This window comes from Artibeus jamaicensis, unplaced genomic scaffold (assembly GCF_021234435.1).
Source record: "Artibeus jamaicensis isolate MK-2021 breed Jamaican fruit bat unplaced genomic scaffold, CSHL_Jam_final scaffold_3307, whole genome shotgun sequence".
Lineage (NCBI taxonomy): Eukaryota > Metazoa > Chordata > Mammalia > Chiroptera > Phyllostomidae > Artibeus > Artibeus jamaicensis.
Genome location: NW_026522040.1, coordinates 226,044 through 249,628, shown reverse-complemented (window position 1 = coordinate 249,628; position 23,585 = coordinate 226,044). Strand labels below are relative to the sequence as shown.

Below are 23,585 nucleotides of genomic sequence, written 5' to 3'. Positions count from 1 at the left end.
GGGATAAAAGTAAATTTTTAAATATTTATAAGAAATAGTTATTTTTCATCACTCAGATTGGTCTAGGCATAACATCCCACAATTTGCTGGGATGAATCATTCACTGATAATAATACATTGCTTTATTAGTAACAGCCATTCAATTATCTGTTCAACCTTGCATGTGTTCTCTTTATGAAACCTTCTAATATTGCCTTCCTGGGAGCACATGACCAGAGACTAAAACAAAGCCAGCCCCTGAGCTCACCACATCCTTTACTTTTTGCTCTCAGACCCTGATTTCCCTTCACCCTTCAGGGATGCTCAAGATTTTCTGTCTTTCCACACTATTCTCCTTCCTGGCACACTCTTCTCCATCTCCCTTCAAGCTGTATCCTCCTCACCACTCGAGTCCTCATTCTGCCAGATTACAAGGGTGGACAGCCCTGGGATGGGGGAGGAGAAGGGAAGCAAGGGTGAGTCCCCCTCTCCTTCCTTTTTCACCTCTGTCAACAGCCTCCAACTCCAGCCTCACTCCTGTAACAAAATGCCCAAGGCAGGAATCCGGGACCCGGAGAACAAGCAATGGAGATAGTCACCAATACTAAAACCTTGGTTGGTTTTGGTTTGTTTTTTTCTATGACTAGAATTGCAGTCTTATAAGACTAAGCAATAAAAAAAAAATAGAAAACAGGACTATTTCTTATTAAAGCATAAAATGAACAAAAGAAGATAGCTAAAGATATAATAAAGTTTAACAGGACTGAAAATAAATCATAAATCATTGTAATCTCATCACACTGCAGTTTAAATGAGAAAAAGCACATCATTATCTGAAAAATGCAGGAAGAAATAATAAAGTTCCGTGTCTTATAGGATAGAAAGTTGTTGGGAAGCTAGAAATATAAAGTGATTTTTTTAAATGATAAAAGTCATCTACCAAACACACAGAGAAAACATTATTCAGAGTAAAGAAAATTTAGAAGCATTCCTTCAAGGGAGAAAGTTAATCACCAGCAACAAAAGTTTTCACATAATATTGGAGGTAATAATATTGTCTTGAACGATATAGTAGGTAAAGGAAATAAACTTGTATGGATTTAATATGGTTTCCTGTATGTTTAAAAACATAGAAATAATTTTTGTGCATTGACCCTTTAAGTGGCTCTTTGCCATCATAAATCAACAAACAAGTGTTGGAGACGTTGTAGAGAAAAGGGCTCCCTAATGCACTGTTGGTGGGAATGCAGACTGGTACAGTCACCGTGGAAAACAGTATGGAATTTCCTCAAAAACTAAAAATGAAACTGCCTTTTGACCCAGCAATTCCACTCCTGGGATTATACTCTAAGAGTCCTAAAACACCAATTCAAAAGAACCTATGCACCCCAATGTTCATAGCAGCATTATTTACAATAGCCAAGTGTTGGAAACAGCCTAAGTGCCCATCAGTAAATGAGTGGATCAAAAAACTGTATATTTACACAATGGAATAATATGCAGCAGAAAGAAAGAAGGAGCTCCTACCCTTCAGGACAGCATGGATGGAACTGGAAAGCATTATACCAAGTGAAATAAGCCAGGCAGTGAAAGACAGATAAATAACATATGATCTCATCTATTATTGGAACTTCATTTACAAAACAAACAAGCAAGCAAAATATAACTAGAGACATGGAAATAAAGAACAAACTGACAGTGACCAGAGGGGAGGAGAGAGGGAGATAGTGAGGGAAAGAAGGGGGAGGGTCATCAAGGACCATGTAAAAAGAACCCATGGACAAAGACAACAGAGGGGGTGTAGAATCGAGAGTGGGAGGTGGGAGTGGGTAGGGCAGGGGAGAGTAATGGGGGAAAAATGGGGACAACTGTAATTGAACACAATAAAAAATAAGATAAAATAAATAAAACAAATAAAAAATGGGAAGGAAATACATCAAAATATTAATATTTAGTTATGAATCATGTGATGACAGATATTTTTACTTTTAGTTCTTTACTTCTGTTTATATTAGCAAACTAAGTAAACAATTAGTGTTACTTTTTCTTAAAAAAAAAAAAAAAAAGGTTGCATTATTTGGCATGCACGCAACTTCGGCCCTGGAATTTCTCCATGTAATTTTTCTCTTTGAATAACCTTTTGCTTTTCTAATTCATAAATATAAAAGAGCCTATGTATTTTAATTTCAATTAACCAAAAGAAAGTTGGCTATGCATTCTTTAAAGTTTAGGAGCCTGAAATCCTTGGATTTCAACTGCATAGAAAATGAGGCTCCCAATTCTCAGTCTGAATAACGCTTTGAACTGTCTTGAAAAGTTTTAAATTATTTTGAAATAGACTCAGCATGAAAGGACCTTCACAGCTATAATGGCAGAAAATTGTGGCAGAAAAACCCCCCACAAATTACAATGTCTGATTATGGCCTGTGTAGAATCTAAAAAGGTAATCACATTACCAAGCAGCCAATGAAGAGCCATCTTAATTAGTAGGAATGCATATCAACCAGTAAAATGAATTGAAGGCTTCTGCTTTGAAATTTTCAATTACAAGATGACGAGTCTAAAAGAAACAATCTTTTTTTGCCATTCCAGTAATTCTACTTTACATCTTTCTTAAAGTGCTACTCTGAATATTTTAAATACACAAAATACACACATATACCCAAATAACTACCTTCTTCTGTTTACATAATCATCTTATACAGATGTATGAGTTTTCAAATAATTTACTTTTTCAGAAACATAATCAATATGATAGTTTCAAGAAATGTGGAATTAAAAGACAAAATGAAATTATCTCATCTTGAATAAAAAAAAGAATAGTGCAGTACTCTAGGAGTCCTAAGGTAAATAAATCTTGTATACAAATATAGAACTAGAGGCCCATATTATTTAGAGAGCACAAGATGTTCCAGTCCCTACCATATAAATCATTACATTTAACTCAGCTTTTTCTGAGAAACTTTCATTAACTTGGAAGCAATGCAGAGTCGCCAGTAACTGTGATTCAACCACACATTGGATTCTAGCTAGTTTGCATGTATTCCATAATTCATATCAGGTAAAGAGAAAAAACAATTGACATAATTTAACGGTTTCATTTTCTCTTTACCAACTCTCGCCTATTATTATTTTTCTCCCTTTCTTACTAATAATAGGATGGGAGAGCGGGGGATTTGATAGACACCCCTCCAAACACCCTCCCCCAACCAGGAGGAGTCTCCTGAGCTTGAAACATGTATTTCAAATTGTCATTTTTCTCTGTCTCCTTAGATGTCTCACAGGGATTTTAAATTTAACTTCCATAAAACAGAGTTCATTTTTCAGCGAAATTATCTTTCTTTTATATTTTCTACTTTATTTAATATATTCACTGTTTACCTAATGGTCTATGCTAGGCACCTTGATTTATTTATATTCCTTTCCCATCCTTCACAATAAAATGCTGACTTGTAGGTAACTACCCTTCTAAGCCACCAAGCGGATCCTGTCTCACGCCAGCTCCTTCGACCCACCTATTTAAGGTTTATAAAGCAAAACAACATGGGCAGAGGACCTGAACAGATACTTCTCCCGAGAAGACATACAAATGATTGACAGATACAGAAAAAGATACTCAGCTTTACTAGCTATTAGGGAATGCAAATCAAAACTGCAATGAGAGACCTCACACTTATTATCAGCAAGACAGGTAATAACGCATGTTGGGGAGGTTGTGGAGAAAAAAGAACCCTCATTCACTGCTGGTGGGAATGTAGACTGGTACAGTCACCATGTAAAACAGTATGGAAGTTCCTCAAAGATGAAGAATACTATTTCCATACCCAGCAAACCCTCTTCTGGGTATCTACCCCCAAAATTGGAAGACATTTATTTGCAAAGACATATGCGTCCCCATGATCACCAGAGCATTATTCATGGTGGCCCCAAAGTGACCTTTGATAGGTGAGTAGGTAAAGAAGATGTGATACAATATATACAATGGAATATTACCCAGCCATAGAAAAGATGAAACACTGCCTTTTGTGACAATATGGTTGGATTCTGAGAGTATCAGCCTAGGGGAAGTAAGTCAGACAAAAAAAGTCAAGAACCAGATAAGTTCACTCACTTGTGGGATATAAAACTGAAAGCAACAAATGAACAAACAGGACAAACCAAAACTCATAGACACAAGACATCAGAGGGGAAGAGGGTTGGGGGTATTAAAGTGTAGAAGGGGTCAAGTGTATGGTGGTGGAAGGAGACTTGACTTTGGGTGATGAACACACAATTCAATATACAGATGATGTATCATAGAATTATATACTTGAAACATAATTTTATTAACTAAAGTCATCCCCATAAATTTAATAAAAAACTACTATTTCTACCCTGTCACCATTTCCATGCCTTCATTCACCATGTGACAGTCACTCTGAACCACTATGGGCCATTCTAGCCCATGAGGCCTCCTAGGAAGAGGAGGCACTCTCACCCGGAGACCCCTGCCTCCTCTGTGAAATCTCTGCTGATGCCCCCATTTTAGAAACACACCCTCACACATGCCTTTTTCTTGAAATTTATTACATCAGACTGTGGTTGCTTGTTTACTTCTTTGTCTATCCCCTCAACACCAAACCACGGGCACCCTAAGAACTGTGGACTTTCATTTTGGTTCATTTCATAACTGTTTTACCTAAAAGAGTGTCATTTATAGATTCAATAAAGCATTTGTGGGTTCAACAAATGTTTAATAAATACTTAATGACTGATATTAAATGAATAAAGCAATGGGACATTTTAAATAACTAGTATTACCTTGAATTTCCAAAATTCTGATTAATTAGACACCATCAATGCTGCTCATATTTTGCATTTGCTGCATGACCTTTAATGAGTTATATCAAGTTATATAGGATCACTTCCACCAAATTCATGAGGAGGGTACATAGACCTAAACTCTTGATGGGAGAGTGCCCCAAATTCAAGGCCATTCCAAAACCATGGTAACTATCAGAGGATGCTAGTGAACTAATTTACTATATTGAAAGTGCATCAATAAGGAAAAAGATCACTAATTTTGCTTCTCTGACACAAACTGTACAAAAAAGTAAGAAAAGAATAAGTGAAGAAAATATGCCCTTTGTAGAAATATCCCAGTCAATATGTGGGAAAGGATAAAATTAAAATATCACTGTGTTTCAACCCCCAATGAATCCTGAATCCAGACACTGATCATCAAAAACTATTTTTTAAAAAAGAGAGACAACCCGACATTACCTATCTTATTTTGGAAGAAGAAAACACTACCTATAAGCTAGATTTGGAGGAGAAAAATGTCTGATTCATCTAGATCCAACTATTAACTCGGAAGCAGGAAGAGAGAACATGTTAATTGATACCTTGAGGATGTTATCTGCACAATTCAGACTCTGGGAAACTTTACAAGATAGTCTGGTTTCTTTCCCAAATAAATGGGGAGAAAAAAGACAGGTGGGGACTTAAGAGTCATATCAACCAATCACAACCAATGAATTCTATTTGGATACTGATTCAAACAGAGCCTAAGAAAGCATGAAGCATTTGCAAGACAACTGGAAATTTGAGTACTAAGTGGCTATTTAGTGGTATTTAGATGCTACTGTTTTAATTTTTTAGAGAAGCTGATGTGATTATGTTCATAAAAGCAAGCCATATGTTTTTAAAACACACTTAAAATCTTTACAGATAAAATGATATAATGTCTGACATTTTCTTCAGAATAATATAAGGGAGGAGGACAGATATAGTATAATAGACGGGGACAGATATAAGACTGTCATGAGTTGGTAACTACAGATGCTAAGTGATGACACACAAGGGTTCAATGTATTATTTCATCTTTGTTCACATTAAACTTCTCCCATAACAAATATTTAAAAATTACACTTTACTCAATCCCCAGTGACACTGAAATAAAGTCAGAACCCCTAGATAAACTCTCCAAGCACTGCATGACCTGGCCCTGGATGGCCTCTTCACCATCGTCTCTCCCTGTCCATACACTTACACTGTATGAAACTGATTACAGTTAGCGCCCACAGAGGACCATGATCTCTCATACTTCCAAATGTATGTAAATTTCCATTTTTCTGGAATGCCAAGTCCCATGCTTCTTCTCTTGGCAACATTCATTCATTCTGTCATGTTACTCATTGCCAACCTCAGGAATTGGGCTCTCTGCTGTGTACTGGAGAAGGAGACCTTGGAGTGATGGATGGCTACCATGTGCCTCTCCAAGTCGGCACTCTACCATTCTGGGCCCTGTTTCTGTCCCTGTGAGGTGGACCCATTTACACTCTATCAGTGGTTCCCTTGTCCCCTAGCTCCTGCTTAGACTTACCCAGAGGGAACTCCAAGCAGAAGGGCCAGAAGACAAGGAGAGTAAGGTCACTGTATTTCTGTCCCCAGCTCCCTCCCTGCCAAGGTGGCATTGCTGGCTGCTTCCACTTAGTAACCGCTACTCCAACCAGGGGGTCCTTGCCAAATAGTTCTCTTTCTGGTACAGGTGACTGCTAATTTGCCTTTGCACCTTTGGCTCAGAAATACTATGCCATCCATCATTGCTTCTCATACACCTGGTACACAATTTGTTGAGTCCCTCGATTAATCTCTCCTCTCATTACCCTGTTTTAGTCTGCCTTCTATTTCCCATGCAAATGCTGATTAAACAATTGCCAGCAAAAAAACAAGCCAAACCCAAAATGACTATAAAAACAGCTAGACACAAATATGGACTGAAAAGTTACAGAAGATGGAGAATAAAAGACATTTAAGAGAGAGAGAGTGAGCATGTGCAATGGCCCTGTGGTGCAAAAGCAGCAGGGGATGTTCAAAGCTATATTTGACTTCACAGGCTATCTGAGGAAGAAAGCAAAGAGGGCAACAGGAAAGGCCAGAGAGTCAGAGAAACTCAGTCTTGCATGGCCAAGTAAAGATTTAGGCTCTGACCCTGAGAGCACTGGGGAATCGTCCAGGATTCTCCCTGCCCTCCCAGACCTGGGTAAGCAATCACCTTCTCTTAGTTATTTATTCCCTGGCAGATTTCTACCACACAGTCGGGGCTAGGAAGCTTTGGACATGGTATACACTTAGTCCATGTTCACTGCAGCCAAGTAAAACACACATGGCCAGGTTTGGGCCATTTTTGGTGACCTCCAAGGATGTGTCCTTGCACATGAACTTCTTGAACTTATTCCTATTTGCTCTTGGCTGAATCTTCTCCTAGAATTAATATAAAGATCTTTGGAAAGAAAGAGTGGTGCATGAGCTACAATCCTTAAAATTAGATCAATCCCAGGCTGATCACTCACACTTAACGACCGTTTCATTCTAATGATGGCAGATCTAACAAGCGACATCACTGTCTCCAGTGAAGGACACTGTTGCCATAGTCACAAGAGATAATTCTCTTCAATGGCGGCATTTTGAGGTGATTGGAATCCATGAGATGAGTGAAAAGGAGGGCTGTTCTCAGTTGTTTAGAACAAGAAATACAACCTTTTTTGCTTTCAGGCATGAGGTGGAGCACAAACCAAGTGCTAACCAACAGTTGTCAGCAGAAGTTTTATTTTAATTTGCTTTATAAACTGACACAGCCTCAGAGGGCCCAGCATGGTGTGGCCTGACTTATACAACATATAATGAAGCAGAATTTTTTCTTTAGTTTTTTGCTATAATAAGCATAATGATAATTGTTTCCCTCATCATTCAATAAGTTGAACTACCTGCTAAAACCTGCTTGAAATTACACTTACACTACATACATTTACTTTTTATGCAAGCAAACAAAATGAATATATGAGGTGATCTCAATACCGTGAAAAGTGAATATTCATTAATGTTATAAAAATGATGTCGCTCTCTATTCACGAACTGTGTGATGATGGAGGCAGCCATTCAATGATTAAATAGACAAGTCTGAAGATAAATGCAAATGACCACTTTCCTATTCACCTGAAAATATCATACTGGGCACCACGCCAGGATATGTCTGTGGCATATGCTTTTGAATTAACATGAACACCTTGCATGTTAATTCTGGTAGAAAATTCATCAGGAAAATTAACAAAGAATATTTCTTTTTGAAGTTCAAATAAATACGCATCAATTTTCTTGGTGACATAAAGCATTAATTTTTGTTCTTGTTTTCCGCAAGCAACTCTACATTGCATTAAGTTTATAAATTGATAAGGCAGGAGAGAAATTATACCAAAGTTGTGTGAAGTGGAAAAACTCTTAGCTGTGGCTAAAATACATGTTATTTTACTAAAAGAGCTGCGTCGCTCACCAAAGAGGCCATGGTGAATCCAATGACTTCAATATAACCATCGTCGTGCCGCTGAGGTTCGAAATCATGGTGATCCCCAGGATTCCCCCAGGGCATCGTGCCAGCGCAATATCTGCAGTGTAAGATCAAGAGTAGAATTAAATTTATTCAACTCCTCTCATGATTATCACTAGACATTAAGCTTATAGTTTGTTCAAAGGTTTATTTCACATGAGAACAGTTTTCTGTTTCTGGTGCACACCTTTCAAAGAAAAAGGAAATGGACTCGTCATCATCTCCAAACGTCAATCTGTGAAAACAAGCCATGATGTCACAGCAGAAGCATTCACTGATGCCCAGCTTTCTCTTAATTCATTATTTATCAACTCATCCCCCTCTGGTTCATGCACGACTGCTTTCTGTGATGTGTCACATGTTATCGATGGTCAGCTTCAGGATTTAGTCTTGGAGAAGGAGAGAGACGTGCCAGCCAGTATTCAAAGGAGAGGGCACTGGGGCAGGCAAGCAGTGAATATTATGTAACTAAGAGAAGAAGCACCCACAGCACAAGGAAAAGGTAACTGAAAAAGAAAGAAAGGGTGAAGAAGGGATTTAAAAAGAGACGATGTTAGAAAGGGAAGAGAATTAAAGAAAATTGGAAAAGTAAAGGAAAAGGAATCCAGAGGGGGGTTAGAGACAGGAGCAAGACGAAGAAGAGATATATAAAGAAAGGAGGAAGAAAATTAAAGAAAGTTCATGTTTCCCGAGACATGAGATCTTCTGCTTAAACAACTAAGAGTAAAATACTTCTGGAAGCAGAACTGGAAGTAACTACACTGAGCACCACTGAAAGTAATCATGAAGCTCTAATAGGGTCTCTCTAGCCATAGATTTACATGCAATTCTCATTTTTCATTAAATTCAGTCTAAACAGAACTTATTTGCAGAGTCTGTGTCTGAGTGATCTGGTTTGCAAAGAACAGAGGCTCACAGATCCATCCCTTCCAGAGTCTTGGCTTGGGAGCCTGGACTCTGATCTCATGCCCCTGAGAGAATGTGCTTACTCTGAGACTGAGTTAATCTTAAATACACCCCTTTCTCCTGAGGTATATGATAACACCAAGGGAGCAGACATCCTAGCTGGGAAACCCTACCCTACTTGATCCTATTTTTTTTTCAAAGTAATCATCTGGCAGTGATTTTGAGTGCATTTCATACCAAAAGCAGGCTGCATGGTTTCCTAACAGCTTTCAGGAGACTGAGAACAGACAGGACTTTATTCAAGTCTATCATTTGGGGGGGTTGGGGGAGATCAGTAATTTGAGAATTAAATTAAAATGTTCTAGTCCAGAGGGGTGCATGGGGTACTTAAGGACAGATAAGTGTAGACCATGCATGCTACATCATATTTTTAAAAATCCAAATAATAAAAAACACCTACCACAGAGAATATTAAACAAACCAAGCAGGAGAACACAATTCTCAGACCTGGAAAATCTCTACTAAGCCATTGATATAAAGGATGTGCCTTGTTTGTACCTGAAAATTTTCTATAATGAAAACAGATAACCTCAAGTCAAACAGAGCTTACATCAAGCCAAAGAAACAAGACAAATAAAGCTTACCTGGGTATATTTAAAAATACTATACACTGGAACTTCAATTCCTGAATCTTTGGGGTGAGATCCGTTCCATCACACTGAAACAATCAAAGCAGGAAAAAACAAAGGTTTTGAAGTAAGCAAAAGCCTAAAAAAATGACCGGAGATAATGGGTTGACAATAGTATGTACCAAGTTCTTCCCCTTGCTCCATCTCTCCTTAAGTGAATGCCCATTACTATCACAATTGAAAATTTATTCTGGTTATAGCTCTACCAGACCCAGGAAGTACCATCATTCTTCACCTTAGTTTCTTACTAGATATTTAGGCTTGCAGGACCAACATCAAAAGATCTAGAAATGCTTAAAATACTAAAAAGAACAATGCCTCAAGTTAGGATAGTGACCCCTAGCACAGCTCTCTGATTCAAACAACAGTCATGAAGATAATGATTTACTTTGTTTGGTTTTTGAGATTAATTTCTTATTTTCCAAATGTTAAACATGTTGAAAACTGTTTAGAAGGAATATATACTGCAAGCTTTTCAAAATATATTATAAATTAGCATTATCTGTATTGGTAATTCACTCTTATAAAGTTAACCTCTTACAGACTTTGACTGGTCTTCTGAGATCACCTACGTTCCTGGACTCTGAACTTGACCCCGGGTCAGCCTCAAACCTTTCTGTGTGGCTTCCCTCATCTCAAGTGCTTTCCTCAAGATTATCCTCTGACTAATCAAAGAAAAAGCTTTCCTTTCCCCTTCTCATTTACCAACAGTAACAAAAATCAAAAGAAAAAATCTATAGTCAAGACTATAGACGTCTCAGTGTCAAAGGCATAAAGCCTGCTTTTATACTCGTTCTTTTCACACCCTCATCACAAAATTTCCCCCATTATCTTCTCCTGCAGAGACAGCAGTGAAACATGTCAACCTCTGTGCAAATTTTTAAACATCTCTCTAGGAGGAGTTTCAGTTGAAGAACAATGATTCTCCCGGCATTCAAGGGGATCTCCTTTTCCCTGCCGATCTTACTACAGCTGACTGTTCATGAGCACTCACAAAACATGTTTCCAGGGAATCTTAAAGCCCTACATAAAGTATTTTAAAATGTTATTTAGACAGGAATCATACTGCAGACATGACTGGGATATTTTTACAATATTCTTGGATTCTAAGCAAACGTGAAGTCTCCAATTTATTTGAGGACTGGAAATGAGTTGATGGATGATTATGCCAGTGAAGAAGAAATGGAGGCATCTTAACCATCTACACTGCATGTTGTGAGCAGCTAAAACTAAAAAAAGATAGAATGTGATATATCAATAGCATGCAAAGTAGTATTTCTGCCTTCCAGAAACAAAAACCCTGTAATTAACATTATTGTATTTAAAAGAAATAATTTGTTAAATTTTCAACTTTTTCTTCTGGAAAACATATCAGTGATTCTGGGAAGTCATCAACCTCATTGAGGATTGGACGCTTTACAATGTACTGTGTTTTACACAGTTTTGTTCCATTTTATTGCATCTAAACTTTCCAGCTCTTTAGAGTTGCAGTTTTTAACTTTTTCCTTACTTCACATAAAAGGAAAAGACCTACATGAAAAATACGTTGCGGTGCAGAAGTTCACAGACTGATGCCAATACAATAAGAAGAAAACACAGAAGTAGGGTGAATAACGCTGTCCATAGGTTTGTGTTATTGTCTTCTTTTCTTCAGGTGCACTATCCATACCCACATTTTACATCTCCGTGAGAGATTATTGTCTATGACCTCAGAAACAATGAGGTCAGCCTTGGCAAAGGAATGTGCTCTGTTGTGATATGTACGTCTCATTGCTCTAGCTAACTTTCCAGCCTTCCTATCTGATACTCAAGAAAACATACAATGATGTCATTGGAGAAATACCCTTGTGTCCTGCCGTGCCACAGCATCATGGTCAGTAATTGTTGCTTTAAAACTGTGCCTTACTATGCCTGTTTTAAATGAAGACAGTAACCTTTTCTGGAAGGTTCAGTGATTCCCCCAAAGTTATCTACCTCATGTAGGTGGACCTACCACTAAATTCCAGATGTCCAGACTTACTTTCTGATGGCTTTTCTCCTTGTAAAAAAAGGATATGATTACATAAAACAATCCACCTGAAATATTACATGTGCTCACTGATATTAAATCTTTTTTAGTTATTTGGCTGCCATGTTGGCTTCTCTGCGTCTTTTAATCCAAGCTACACAGCCATTCATGTATGAAATATTTATCATCAAGAGGACTGCCAGAGGTGGAGAAGGACTCTGTAGGTTGAGAAGTACAGAGTTTAATTTCAATGCCACTGACTTGAACAGGGGCCGTCATTCAATAGGGCCACTGCCCACCACCTGGTGGCTCTCTGGGCAGGTGCTGCTGCTTTTCCTCTACATGCGAGAAATCATGGAAAGAACAGAAAAGTTCATTTTTGGCTGGCTTGTAAGCAGCTGAAGAAACAAGGGAAACTTGGGTCAAGTTGCTGCTATTTAAATTTAATAGCCATAATTTGATCAAAATAAAGATGCCCAGAGGTCAATGGGCCATGTGTCTTTTTTGTACCTAGCTTTAAGAAGGCAATATTTTCATTTTCAAGAGTTACTACTACTTGGAGACACTTGGTTTTCATTGCCATTGAGATGAGAAGTGATGCATCTATAGCAGTGCAGAGGGCGGTAGCACTAATGCTAATGGCCTCTGCCTCTGGCCTCCACTGATTTCAGAGATTTGTGTCTCGTGTATGTTTTATTGGTGATTACAAAATTTACCAATCTGCACCCTCTCATGCTCCTGTGCATTTCTCTGAATAGCCATTAGCTTAGCTCATCTATTTTTCTGTATTCTCATGGATATCTTTTATTCTGTCTTCTCTCGTCACATATTCTCTTTTTGTTATCCACACCTGAGGACATTTTTTTTCACTGTTTTTTATGGGTGGAAGAAGGGGGAGAGAGAAACATGGATTTGTTGCCTTCCATATGTGCCCTGACCAGGAATTGAACCCACAACCTTTTGGTGTATGGGAGATGCTTCAACCAATTGGGCCACACCAGCCAGGGCATGTTCTATTCTTCATTGAAGAATACATTGCTCGGATACATTGTTACATTTCCATACCTTCCTCCCCATCTATTATTTTTCTTCTTTTCCTTCACTTATACAAGTGATGTAAAAAAGTCATGTTCATGCCTTCTTTTAACTTGGTCACTATAGGGAAACATTTTCTCTTTCTTAACAACTATGCTATTTTAAAATATATCTCCTAGAGAGAAGATAACTTCCCCTCCCCCTTGCCTCCAAGCAGTGTGTGTCCAAAACCTGAGATAGCAACCCAGGAAGAAACAACGCCAAAAAAATTAATTAATTAATTTAAAATCCATTCAGTAATGAAGACCCATGACAAGCTTAGACAGTGAGTCATCCAAAAATAATAAAATCAAAGCACTTCTCTAAAAAGGAAATGCCCCCGACAATCATGGAATAAAGACATTTATTTGGTAAGCAACTCTTTCTGCTTCAAGACCCAGCTCAGCATGATTTTTTCATTGAAGGTTTCTTTTGACCCCACAGTGGTCGATCTCACTTTCCCTTTGTGCCATTACCATATTATATACATAGTAACATTACAGCATTTTTTATATTGTTCTCTAGGCTGAGCTGCAAGGTTGTTCAGGAGTGAGATGGGTCATCTGGTTTACCTTCTTCCCCAGCAATTAAGGCAGTGTCTGTCACAGAGTTAAATGCTCACGAACAAATGCTGGTTGAATGCATGACACTGAGTGGGCTCTGAAGTTCTACACAGTCCACTGATTAATCTAAGTCTGCAAACTGGTATTTGGGGTTCAATTTGGGGGCACACATATTGATTATCAAATGAAATGAGCCAACACATTCAATACTTACAACAACTTTAACATGTTTGGATAGGTCTCTAGAGCTTCTCTGTAGGAAATCAGAAAAAGCTGCCTAAACCACAAGGAAATAAAGAAAGAAAATCTTGATTACATGGTCATGCCAAATCCTTGCTTTGTATTATGTAGTTTCTAATGATGCTAAATTATACAAAAACATAATGTGCTGAATCCAAACTAAAGTAGTACAGTGGCTGTCAAGTTGAAATCTTTTTGTTTTCAAACTATAACCTATAATAAGAAAATGTAAGATCACAGTAGGAGAGTAAAAAAGTGGATAATTCCAAGGGTTGGCTTGAAAATACATTTTGACTACCTTTCCTGACCTCCCTACTGCTATGTTAGGTGCTGAGAATGTCTTGCTCCCCCCTGCTTTATTTCCATTCCCTCCATCCAGTGGTATAAATTTAAACCACACTTATTTTTATATCAATATTTTGGAGGCGTTTTTCTTTCTGGCCATTTGCCCTCTGGGATGTGCTTCAGCAGGAGAAAAAAAGACGTGGCCTCCTTTAGTCTCATATACGCTTCCAGGAAAGACTTCCCACGCTTGGCCAGTTTCTCATCCAAGCATTGGTGCATGTACACCCCTTTGAAAACTGCATCCTTACCCAAGACTTCCCACGCACTTTTCAGTCTTTCCAATTTCCTTGTTCCCCAGGCTGGCTTTGATATTTGTTTTCCCCATCACTTGTTGGATATTGCCCCTTGGTACAATAGGGAGCCTCAGGGTTCTGAAGTTCAAAGATGAGGGACACCAGCTCTCTCTGCCAACTAACTCAAGACATACATCCTTACTTTTCTTCTCAAACCAAGACATTACACACTAATCATACATAAATGTACATGTAAACATCTGAGATGCACATGAAATTATTTTTAGTATAATTAGCTTCTATAGTGCCAAACGTGAATTAGCATTAAATATAAGTAATAATTATAAAGTAAAATATATACTTACCCCTGCATAGAACATTTTATTTCGAAAACGACTGTTGAATTTCTCTGGATTTGCTTCTGTGGAAAGGAAAGGGTAGTTCTGTTATGGAGACCTCAGTAAAGATAGCAACTTGGACCAGCATCACTCCTTCCTCCCCTCCCTGCCCCATGCAGATCCAACAAACCCAGCAGCTTCATTTTCAACTGCCCCTTAGCTACAGGCACTGGTCATCAGGGTCCAGGGCTACAACATGTAGCCACAAATGGCAGCATCAGCCGCAACTGGGAGAATGTTAAAAATGCAACCAATCAGGATCGACCCCAGATGCATGGAATCAGAATGTTTGGGGAGAGGGGTCTAGGAATCTGTGGTTTAGCAAGCTCTCCATGTGATTCCCATGCATAGTCAAGGGTGAAACACCCTGGACTCTATTCAGAATAGAGGGTCAGCAGGGATGCAGGGTGGGGGTGGTAGGGGGAAGGGGGGAGAAACAGGGGAAGGGGGAGAAGGTGGAGCAGTGCTTGTCTACTTTGACCTCTGCAGGTCATGGCTTCCCTAAACCATGTCTGCAGCTTCCAAATGTAATTAAATATGGGAAACTCAGGTAAAATTCAATGGAAAATTTGCTTTCATATTTGATATCAAGAGCTCTGGCTGAAAAATGGTTTAATTTTGAGCTTGCTCCTAAATGTTATATATGTTGAGGGCCACAAAAAGAGTAAACAAGAATCTGCATCAGGGAATTTTCATATGAATTCAAGGGATTTATAAAATATTTAGATGAAATATTATTTCCTTACATTCTTTCTAATAAAGTTCCAAGACATTCCAAAGGCACCTACTGCCCATGTTTTTGCCTTCTGCTATTTTATTCAGTGTGCTTATTAATCCCTTTCTTAAGAGTTAAGTCTTGCCCTGGCTGGCGTAGCTCAGTGGATTGAGCACGGGCCCGTGAAGCAGGGGGTCACCGGTTTGATTCCTAGTCAGGGCACATGCCTGGGTTGCAGGCCAGGTCCCTAGTAAGGGACACATGAGAGGCAACCACACACTGATGTTTCTCTTCCACTCTTTCTCCTTCCCTTCCCTTCTCTCTAAAAATAAATAAATAAAATATTTTTTAAAAAGAGCTAAGTATTTCTCAAAGTTCCTTCTTGTTAAATTGGCTGACTAGCTGAAACTCCGAGTCCCAGCCCTATTTCTGAATGGCAAATCCCAAAAGCTGCTGTCTAGCTGAAGAAATGTAGCAAAGGGTTCACTCCCTAAGACTGGGTTGAATAAAAGCTACAAAATCTCAGGAAATAATTCTGGACAATTATTATGAGATGATTTTCATGATTATGACAATATAATATTAGCAAAAGACACAGAAACTGGGTTGACGTTTGCAAACAAAAAAAAGATAGTGTTTTTATAGATTGGTTTTTGACAGTTACTTCCATCTAGTCAAAGTTCCTGTACTTCAAACCTGTCCTTAATCATTCACTCTCTTCTACCAAACTAAGTCCTATAACCCTGGAAAACAAATAATACAAAGGCAAAAGGTTAATTCATGTGATATAGTAAACAAAAAGAGGACAGAAGTGATACTAAGTACTCTATCTCCTTGACCCCATTGTTGGTCTTAGAGTTGACCATTCATGTGGCCTGGACCTTTCTTTGACCCAGATTTGTTTGGGTACCATTTTCAGTTGTATTAACTCTCACTTTATGGAATCAGAGGTAAAATGAGAATTTCTGTTGCTGTGCAATTCATTTATCATTGGTACCTAGGCCCTAATTTTCAACACAATCGAATCCAGCTATTGAGCAAGTTTTAATGAGAAATGGAAAATGATACCCACAGTTCTGGCCCAGAACTTTTTTAGGGCACTGATGTCCAACACTATTAAATGAATCATATACCAGCTATTAACATTTACTTTTTTTTATAATGTATGGTTTGGAAAATACCCACATTTTCATGAGGTTTTCCTGTGAGCCTTGAAGAACTTAAAAGCATTTTTTCTTTAAAAAATAGGTTTTTTCTCTCTCTCTCAAGAAGTGGAAAATGTTTGGTAAGACCCAAAAAGACCTGAATTAATAAATAAATTGAGTTTATGGTGCTTTTTACTTACACAGTTGATGAAAACAGTCATCTCAGATGTAATTTAACTGGATAAAAGTTGTTTAAATAAGTAATTCTAAAAAGTAGACATATATCAAGACGCTAGTATCAGAAAGATGTAAAATAAAGAGATAGGGGAGTTGGCCTTGAGGTTAGGAAAAGGTGTGAGGTAAATTCTATTATTCTCTCTGCTCCACCCTACATGTTATTCTATTGATTCCCAGAGTGAGCCCGCCCCGGCTATTCGACTCTTCCCATTTTCATATCTACCTCATTCCGAGCACATATTAAACTTAGAACAAGGCTGGCTGCAGCTGAGGGAGGTGTTTGCTATTGTGAGAGCTGGGCCACTCCCTGCAGAAGCCAGGCCGTCAGAAAGCAAGGAAAAGCCCACTAACCGTGCAGTTAATACCCAACAGTACTCTACTGTCTGGTATTAAAAGGAAGGGGTTGAATGGCTGAATATGTCTGTGTGTATGTATAAGTACAGATGTGATTTTGAGGAGAACCAAGGAATCAGGACTCCCAACTATATCAGGAAAAGGACCATACAGAGAGGGGAAAGGGCCAGTAAGAAACTGTAAGAGCTCCTTAAGGAAGCTGTCTGTTAATTGGCATGAAGTAAGCCATAAAAGACCATTCTCAGAAAAGGCCAATAATCCTCAAAGTACCCCAAGACCCCAATAGTGGAGGTGTCCATGGCTGGTGGCTACAGTTTCTAGATTTCTCAGCCTCCTCTTCCACAAGAGGGTGCGAGATAGCAAGACCCAAGCACACAATCTACGTCTGTGCCATTAACCTAGATACCATCTGGCTGGATAGCAACGTTAACTGTTTGTTTTCTGTTCCTGCAAACTTGGTAGCTTCAGATATTGATTGATTTTCTTACACTTCTCTAAGCCCAAAGTCTGGGCTGCTCCCTTCTGGGTCCTCTGCTTAGGGTCCTACCAGGCCAAAATCAAGGTGTCAGCCTATGGAGCTTTTACTGAGTGGCTCCAGGGCAGATTCACTTTGAAGCTCATTCAGGCTATTGACAAAATCTATGTCCTTGCTGTTGTAGGAGTGAAGTTCTTGCTCCTTGCTGGCTGCTGGCTAGAGTCTACTCTCAACTTCCAGAGGCCTCTTGCATTTGCTGGCTTATGAATGACCCCTCCATTGCCAAAGCCAACAACAAACGGCACACCAAGTCCCCCTCACACTCTGAATCTATCCACCTTCCCCTTCTGCCAGAGAGCTCAGACTTCCTGTTTCACCTTCCACCTTTGCTTTTAAGGGCTCATGTTATTATACTGGGCCCACTCAGATAACCCAGAAGTATCTTTCTATCTGAAGGTCAGCTAGTTATTAACCTTAATAACATTAACAAAGTCTTTTTTGCCATGTGAAATAACACAACCAATGACCATGACCCAAATGGTAACAGTCATGGAGGTCAAAATTCTACCTACCCTCATCTGCCCCCTGCCCCCGTGATTCACATTCTTCCCGCATGAAAAATACATTCTCTCTTGAAGGCCCCCAAAGGTCTCATCCCATTATGTCATCAATTCAAAATGCAAAAGTCTCATCTAAATCTCATTAGCTCAAACTTCCTAAACCCCATCATCTAAATCATCCAAATGATTTGGCTCTGGATGTAATTCATTTATAATGGTGATGAGGCCCTGGGTATCATCCGTTCCATTGATTTCACATATTAATCCCATCTTCATGCACAACACAAAAATATCCATGCCCTCAGAATGGGATTCTAAACCTTGCTTTGTCTGTAATTGGCCCTGCATATTAGGGAGTTATTCATAAATATAAGTTCCATGCTATATTTATAAAAATCAATAAGCAATTTGAACCCTAAATAACTCCCACATCTTCTGTATTCCCACCCAGTCTTAAGACTTCAGTAATGTATACACAAATGCCTATACTAACATTGCCATCTTCAATTTAAATTGTCTCTAGTTTTTTAAAAATCTTTTAACATCATTGCCCATTCAGGCCAGATATATTTTTACCAACATTATCTTTCTTTTTCTAGCACCATCACAAAAAAATCTTCCATTATGTAATAACTGGTCAGCTAACTCATCTTTATCACACGCCTGCTGCCCTACGTACTTTCCAGTCTGAAATAGCCTTCTCACCTATGTATTCCCTGCCTGTATCACACTCCTCCTTTACCCCCCCACACCCTTATCTGCCCTTTCCAGAAATTTCCCTCTGACCCCTTCCCCCAACAGCAGTCCCATCGACCTCCTATGCTATTTACTGCCTGTATTACTAATCTTGCCTTTACTATATATGCCTTTCTAGTGCTATTTACCTTTTGTATATGGGGTCTATCCCCGAATTAAAATTCCATCCCTGTAACTGACACTCAGTGAGACAGTTACGGGACTTGTCACAGGGACCACTATGCTGTATACCTGAAATTAACACAAAATAATATTGAATGCGAATTATAATTTAATTCGCATTCAATATTATTGAAAAAATAATTTAACCCGTTTATTTAAAAAAACTAAAAGAAATGGGTTAAATTATTTTAGAATAGACTAAGTAGGTACTGATTTGTTTGTTACAGAGAATACAGGTGTGCATGTAATCAATTCACAAGTATTTGTTCTAATGGAAGAATACCATAATTCAAATTAATTACGCAAGAGATAATTAAGAGTTCATTCTATTAAAAAATAAACTGCACTCTTTCAAAAACGAAAATAAGTAAGTAGGCAAGTAAAGAAATAAACAAACGGGACATGGCTGTGAGCCCTCATAGAGTTTAAAGTGGGGGAGTCAGGTCTGAAAATGAAACATGAAATATCACTCTTAAGTGCTGTAAAAAGACAAGTGCAGGACAGGAAATGGGTGTTACACATAAAGGGACTGGTCGGAAACGTGCTCCAGAGGAAGGTACACTTGAATCTCGAGTGATAAGTTGGCGCCACGAAGAGGTTTGGGAAGGAAAAGAAGGTTATTAGAGCAGCTCAGATGGTGAGAGCTTCTCCAGGACAAACTGTGCTTGAGCCTTTGGGTCTGGACAAGAACCTGCAAGTGAGGCCTTCACGGTGATGGCGACAGTGAAATTGGGCACGCCGCCACAAACGACACATTTTTAAAGCAATCTGCCAGTCCTCTACGCGAATCATGAAACATTCATAGTCTTTTGAAACATGCAGGTCTGCACGTCTCTGTATATTCAGTGAAAATAGTAAATCCTAAATCAAATTTAAATACTGCCTCCTGACTTCCGCCAAGATGGAGACGTAGGTGGAGGAACCACCTTGCCTCTGTGCACAACCAAATCTAAGAACAACTATTTTTAACAACAATCACAACCAAGCCACACGGAAAATCGATAATACGGAGTCCAAAGGACAACTAAATACTCAGCTAAACCGGTAGGAGGAGCGAAGCCAGCAGCGGAGCAGGTTAGCAAGAAAAAATTCCCGGGTGGTGCGCGGTGCGCGCGCAAGCAGCCGAAGGCGCTGAACGAGAGCAAGCTGGCTACGGGAGCACACAGGGAAGAGGCGTGGCGGGACGGTCGGGCACGCGTCTGCGTGTGGAGAAACCAGTGAGAAGGGAAGCCTGCGCGGGGCAGCAGCCTCGCACAATTCCGATCGGATAAACAAGCCCGAGGCGTGTAGTGTGACTGGATGGGCTGGGCTAGCGGAGAGGACCACCATTGCTCCCTCTCTGACCACACCCCCACACACAGCATTACAAACCAGCGACCTGGGTCGCCCCGTCCTGGTAAACAACTAGGGCTTCGCTCCGCTTACTTAACAGCACGAATAGACCAAAAATGGCTCTAGGACAACTCAGAGCCCCAGAACCGATAGATCTAAGCGATGAAGAAATAGCCAGTCTTTCAGATGCACAGTTCAAAACACTGGTTATCAGGATCCTTACAGAACTGGTTGATTTTAGTCACAAATTAGAGAAACATATGGAAGCTAAACTAATTGAAATGAATGGTAATACAAAGGGAACCAATAGTAATGGAAAGAAAATTGGAACTCAAATCAAGGGAGTGGACCAGAAGGAAGAAAAAAATGATCAAACAGAAAAGAATGAAGAAATAGGAATTCAGAAAAATGAGGAGAAGCTTAGGAACCTCCAGGACATCTTTAAATGTTCCAACATCTGAATTATAGGGGTACCAGAAGGGGGAAAGGCACAGCCACCAGTGGAAAACTTATTTGAACAAATAATAAAGGAGAATTTCCCCAAGCTGGCAAAGGAAATAGACTTCTAAGAAATCCAAGAAGCTCAGAGAGTCCCAAAGAAGTTGGACCCAAGAAGGAACACACCAAGGCACATCATCATTACATTAGCCAAGATTAAAATGAAGGAGAGAATCCTAGAAGCAGCAAGAGCTAAGGGGACAGTCACCTACAAAGGAGTTCCCATCAGACTGTCAGCTGATTTCTCAAAAGAGACCTTACAGGCAAGAAGGGGCTGGAAAGAGGTATTCCAAGTCATGAAAATCAAAGATCTACAACCAAGATTGCTCTACCCGGCAAAGTTTTCATTTAGAATGGAAGGACAGATAAAGTGCTTCTCAGATAAGACCAAATTCAAGGAGTTCATCACCAAGCCCTTATTATATGAAATGTTAAAGGGACTGACCTAAGAAAAAGAAGATAAAAAAGATGAACAGTGAAAGGACAGCAAACTCACAGTTATTAAGAACCACACCTAAAACAAAAGCAAACTAAGAGGACAGCTAGATCAGGAGCAGAACCATAGAAATGAAGATCTCATGGAGGGTTAGCAACAGGGGAGTGGGAGGAGGAGAAGGGGGGAGAAGGTACAGAAAATAAGTAGCATAGACAGTAGATAGAAAATAGATAGGGGGGAGGGTAAGAATAGTAGGGGAAATACAGAATCTAAAGAATTTGAGACATGTGTTCATGAACTAAAAGGGGAAATGGTGGGGGAGGGGTATGCAGGGTGGAGGGGAATGGAGGGGGGGAATAGAGCAAATGTAATGGCATAATCAATAAAAAAAGTTAAAAAAAAAAAGATTAACGCGAACGACTGCATAGTCATTGGTTGCTTCAGAAGGCGGAAGCGAAAGTGAGGAACTTGGATCCTTCCAAGCCAGTACTACAAGAGCTGGATACCTTTTCATTATCTTATTATGCCCCGTGTGACAGACGAGAGCTTTTGTTTTACTCTCCCATCTGCCCCTTTGTTAACATACCACGATCCAAGAAAATATTTCCCACGAGCATGTTAGAAATCACAGCACCCATTAAAACAGAAGGCTCTGGTTTTTCTTTATCTTTCGGTACAAGACCTTGCCTGTAGGATCAATAAATATTTATCCTAGGTATTATATATGAGGCAGAGAAAAGGGGGAAAAATCCAAAGGCCATAAGTAAGGCAAGGCTGAACTCAGAGGTCATCTAATTTAATTCCTTTATTTTGTAGCTGGGAAAGGTAAGGCTGAGAGAGTGAATGACTTGCCTAACACCACACAACTAATAAGCAGCGGAACCAGAACAACTGACAGACTCAGGGATCCTCTGACGTGGGAGCATGAATGATAAATGTGACTTCGCAGATGAGCAGAATCTCTCCCTGACCCAGCCTTTATCTCTCTGGGAGTCCTTAGAAAGTTTCTGCGCATTTCTATGTAGTCCTCAGAGCTAACGTTTCCACTTGGGGAACATGGAACAGAGCAAGCCTGCTGTCATGCTCAGATTCTACAGCTAGTAAGAAGCTAGCCAGAACCCTGTTCAGGTTGCTCAGTTGGTTAGAGTGTCCTCCCCATATGCCAAGGTTGCAGGTTCGATCCTGGTCAGGGCACATAAAAGAAGCAACCAGTAAAAGTACCAATGACAAATTGATGTCTCAATCTCTCTCTCTCTCTCTCTCTCTCTCAATAATCAATAAATAATTTTTCTTAAAAAATAAAAAAAGACTTCGGCATAGCCTGGGGAAATAGTCTTTATCATGAAAATGGTGAAAATAAATAAATAAATAAATACTGCCTCCTCACAAGTCATACATAATTGACCTGTCTTTGACCTTGCAGCAGAAGGTTCAACTCCTATGAATAATAATTTCGATGAGGCAGAAAAACTTAAACCTCCAATCTCAGACTAAAAGTTTGAAGTGTTTAATATCTTTCACGCCCAAGAAAAAAATGACAACCTACTTCATATAGCTGGCAGAATGAGACTTAACTTTGCCACCTGATAACCATAATTATTATTAACATCTCTATAGATTAATAGATTGCAATGTCTTCAATGTATGTCCTCAAGCACTGTCATAATGCAAAAATGACTAAAGTACTAGGCAAGACTCCAACGGACAATTCAGTGATGAATCCGATGACATCTCCAAATTCTGTTCCGATGATTGCACTTTTTGATACCCAAGCAGCAACAAGTCAACCATGTGTGGTGTAGCCACTTCGAGAAGAACAAGAAAGCATCTCTTTTCCAAGCAAATCAACTTTCCTATCTTTCTGATCAAATATATAAGCCCAAGTTATTCAAATGTTTACAATCTTTATGCAAAGTCAATCACAATGTTAAGACTGTATTATCTCCTTGTTTGATTTTCTACTGGCCATTCTAAAAGCATTGGTTTATATAGTACTGCCACCAATAAAATGTCTCAAAATAAATGTCACTTTATTTGTCCCTTCTAGAAGAAATAAATGTAGCAATGCTACAATCTGCATCTGTCCCATATCAGTTTGATGGGCTATTTTCCAAT

At 39.2% G+C, this 23,585-nt stretch overlaps 1 protein-coding gene across 1 annotated transcript in view; it reads right to left on the bottom strand.

The window, feature by feature from the left end:
* DGKI (diacylglycerol kinase iota) overlaps positions 1-23,585 on the bottom strand; it is a 309,526-nt gene that overhangs the window by 138,988 nt on the left and 146,953 nt on the right. The window contains exons 16-19 of the mRNA XM_053657112.1: positions 14,768-14,823; positions 13,799-13,861; positions 9,895-9,968; positions 8,291-8,402 (exon numbers count right to left, since the gene is read on the bottom strand). Of these exons, the coding sequence (XP_053513087.1) occupies positions 8,291-8,402; positions 9,895-9,968; positions 13,799-13,861; positions 14,768-14,823 (305 nt within the window). The remainder of the gene's footprint in view (positions 1-8,290; positions 8,403-9,894; positions 9,969-13,798; positions 13,862-14,767; positions 14,824-23,585) is intronic.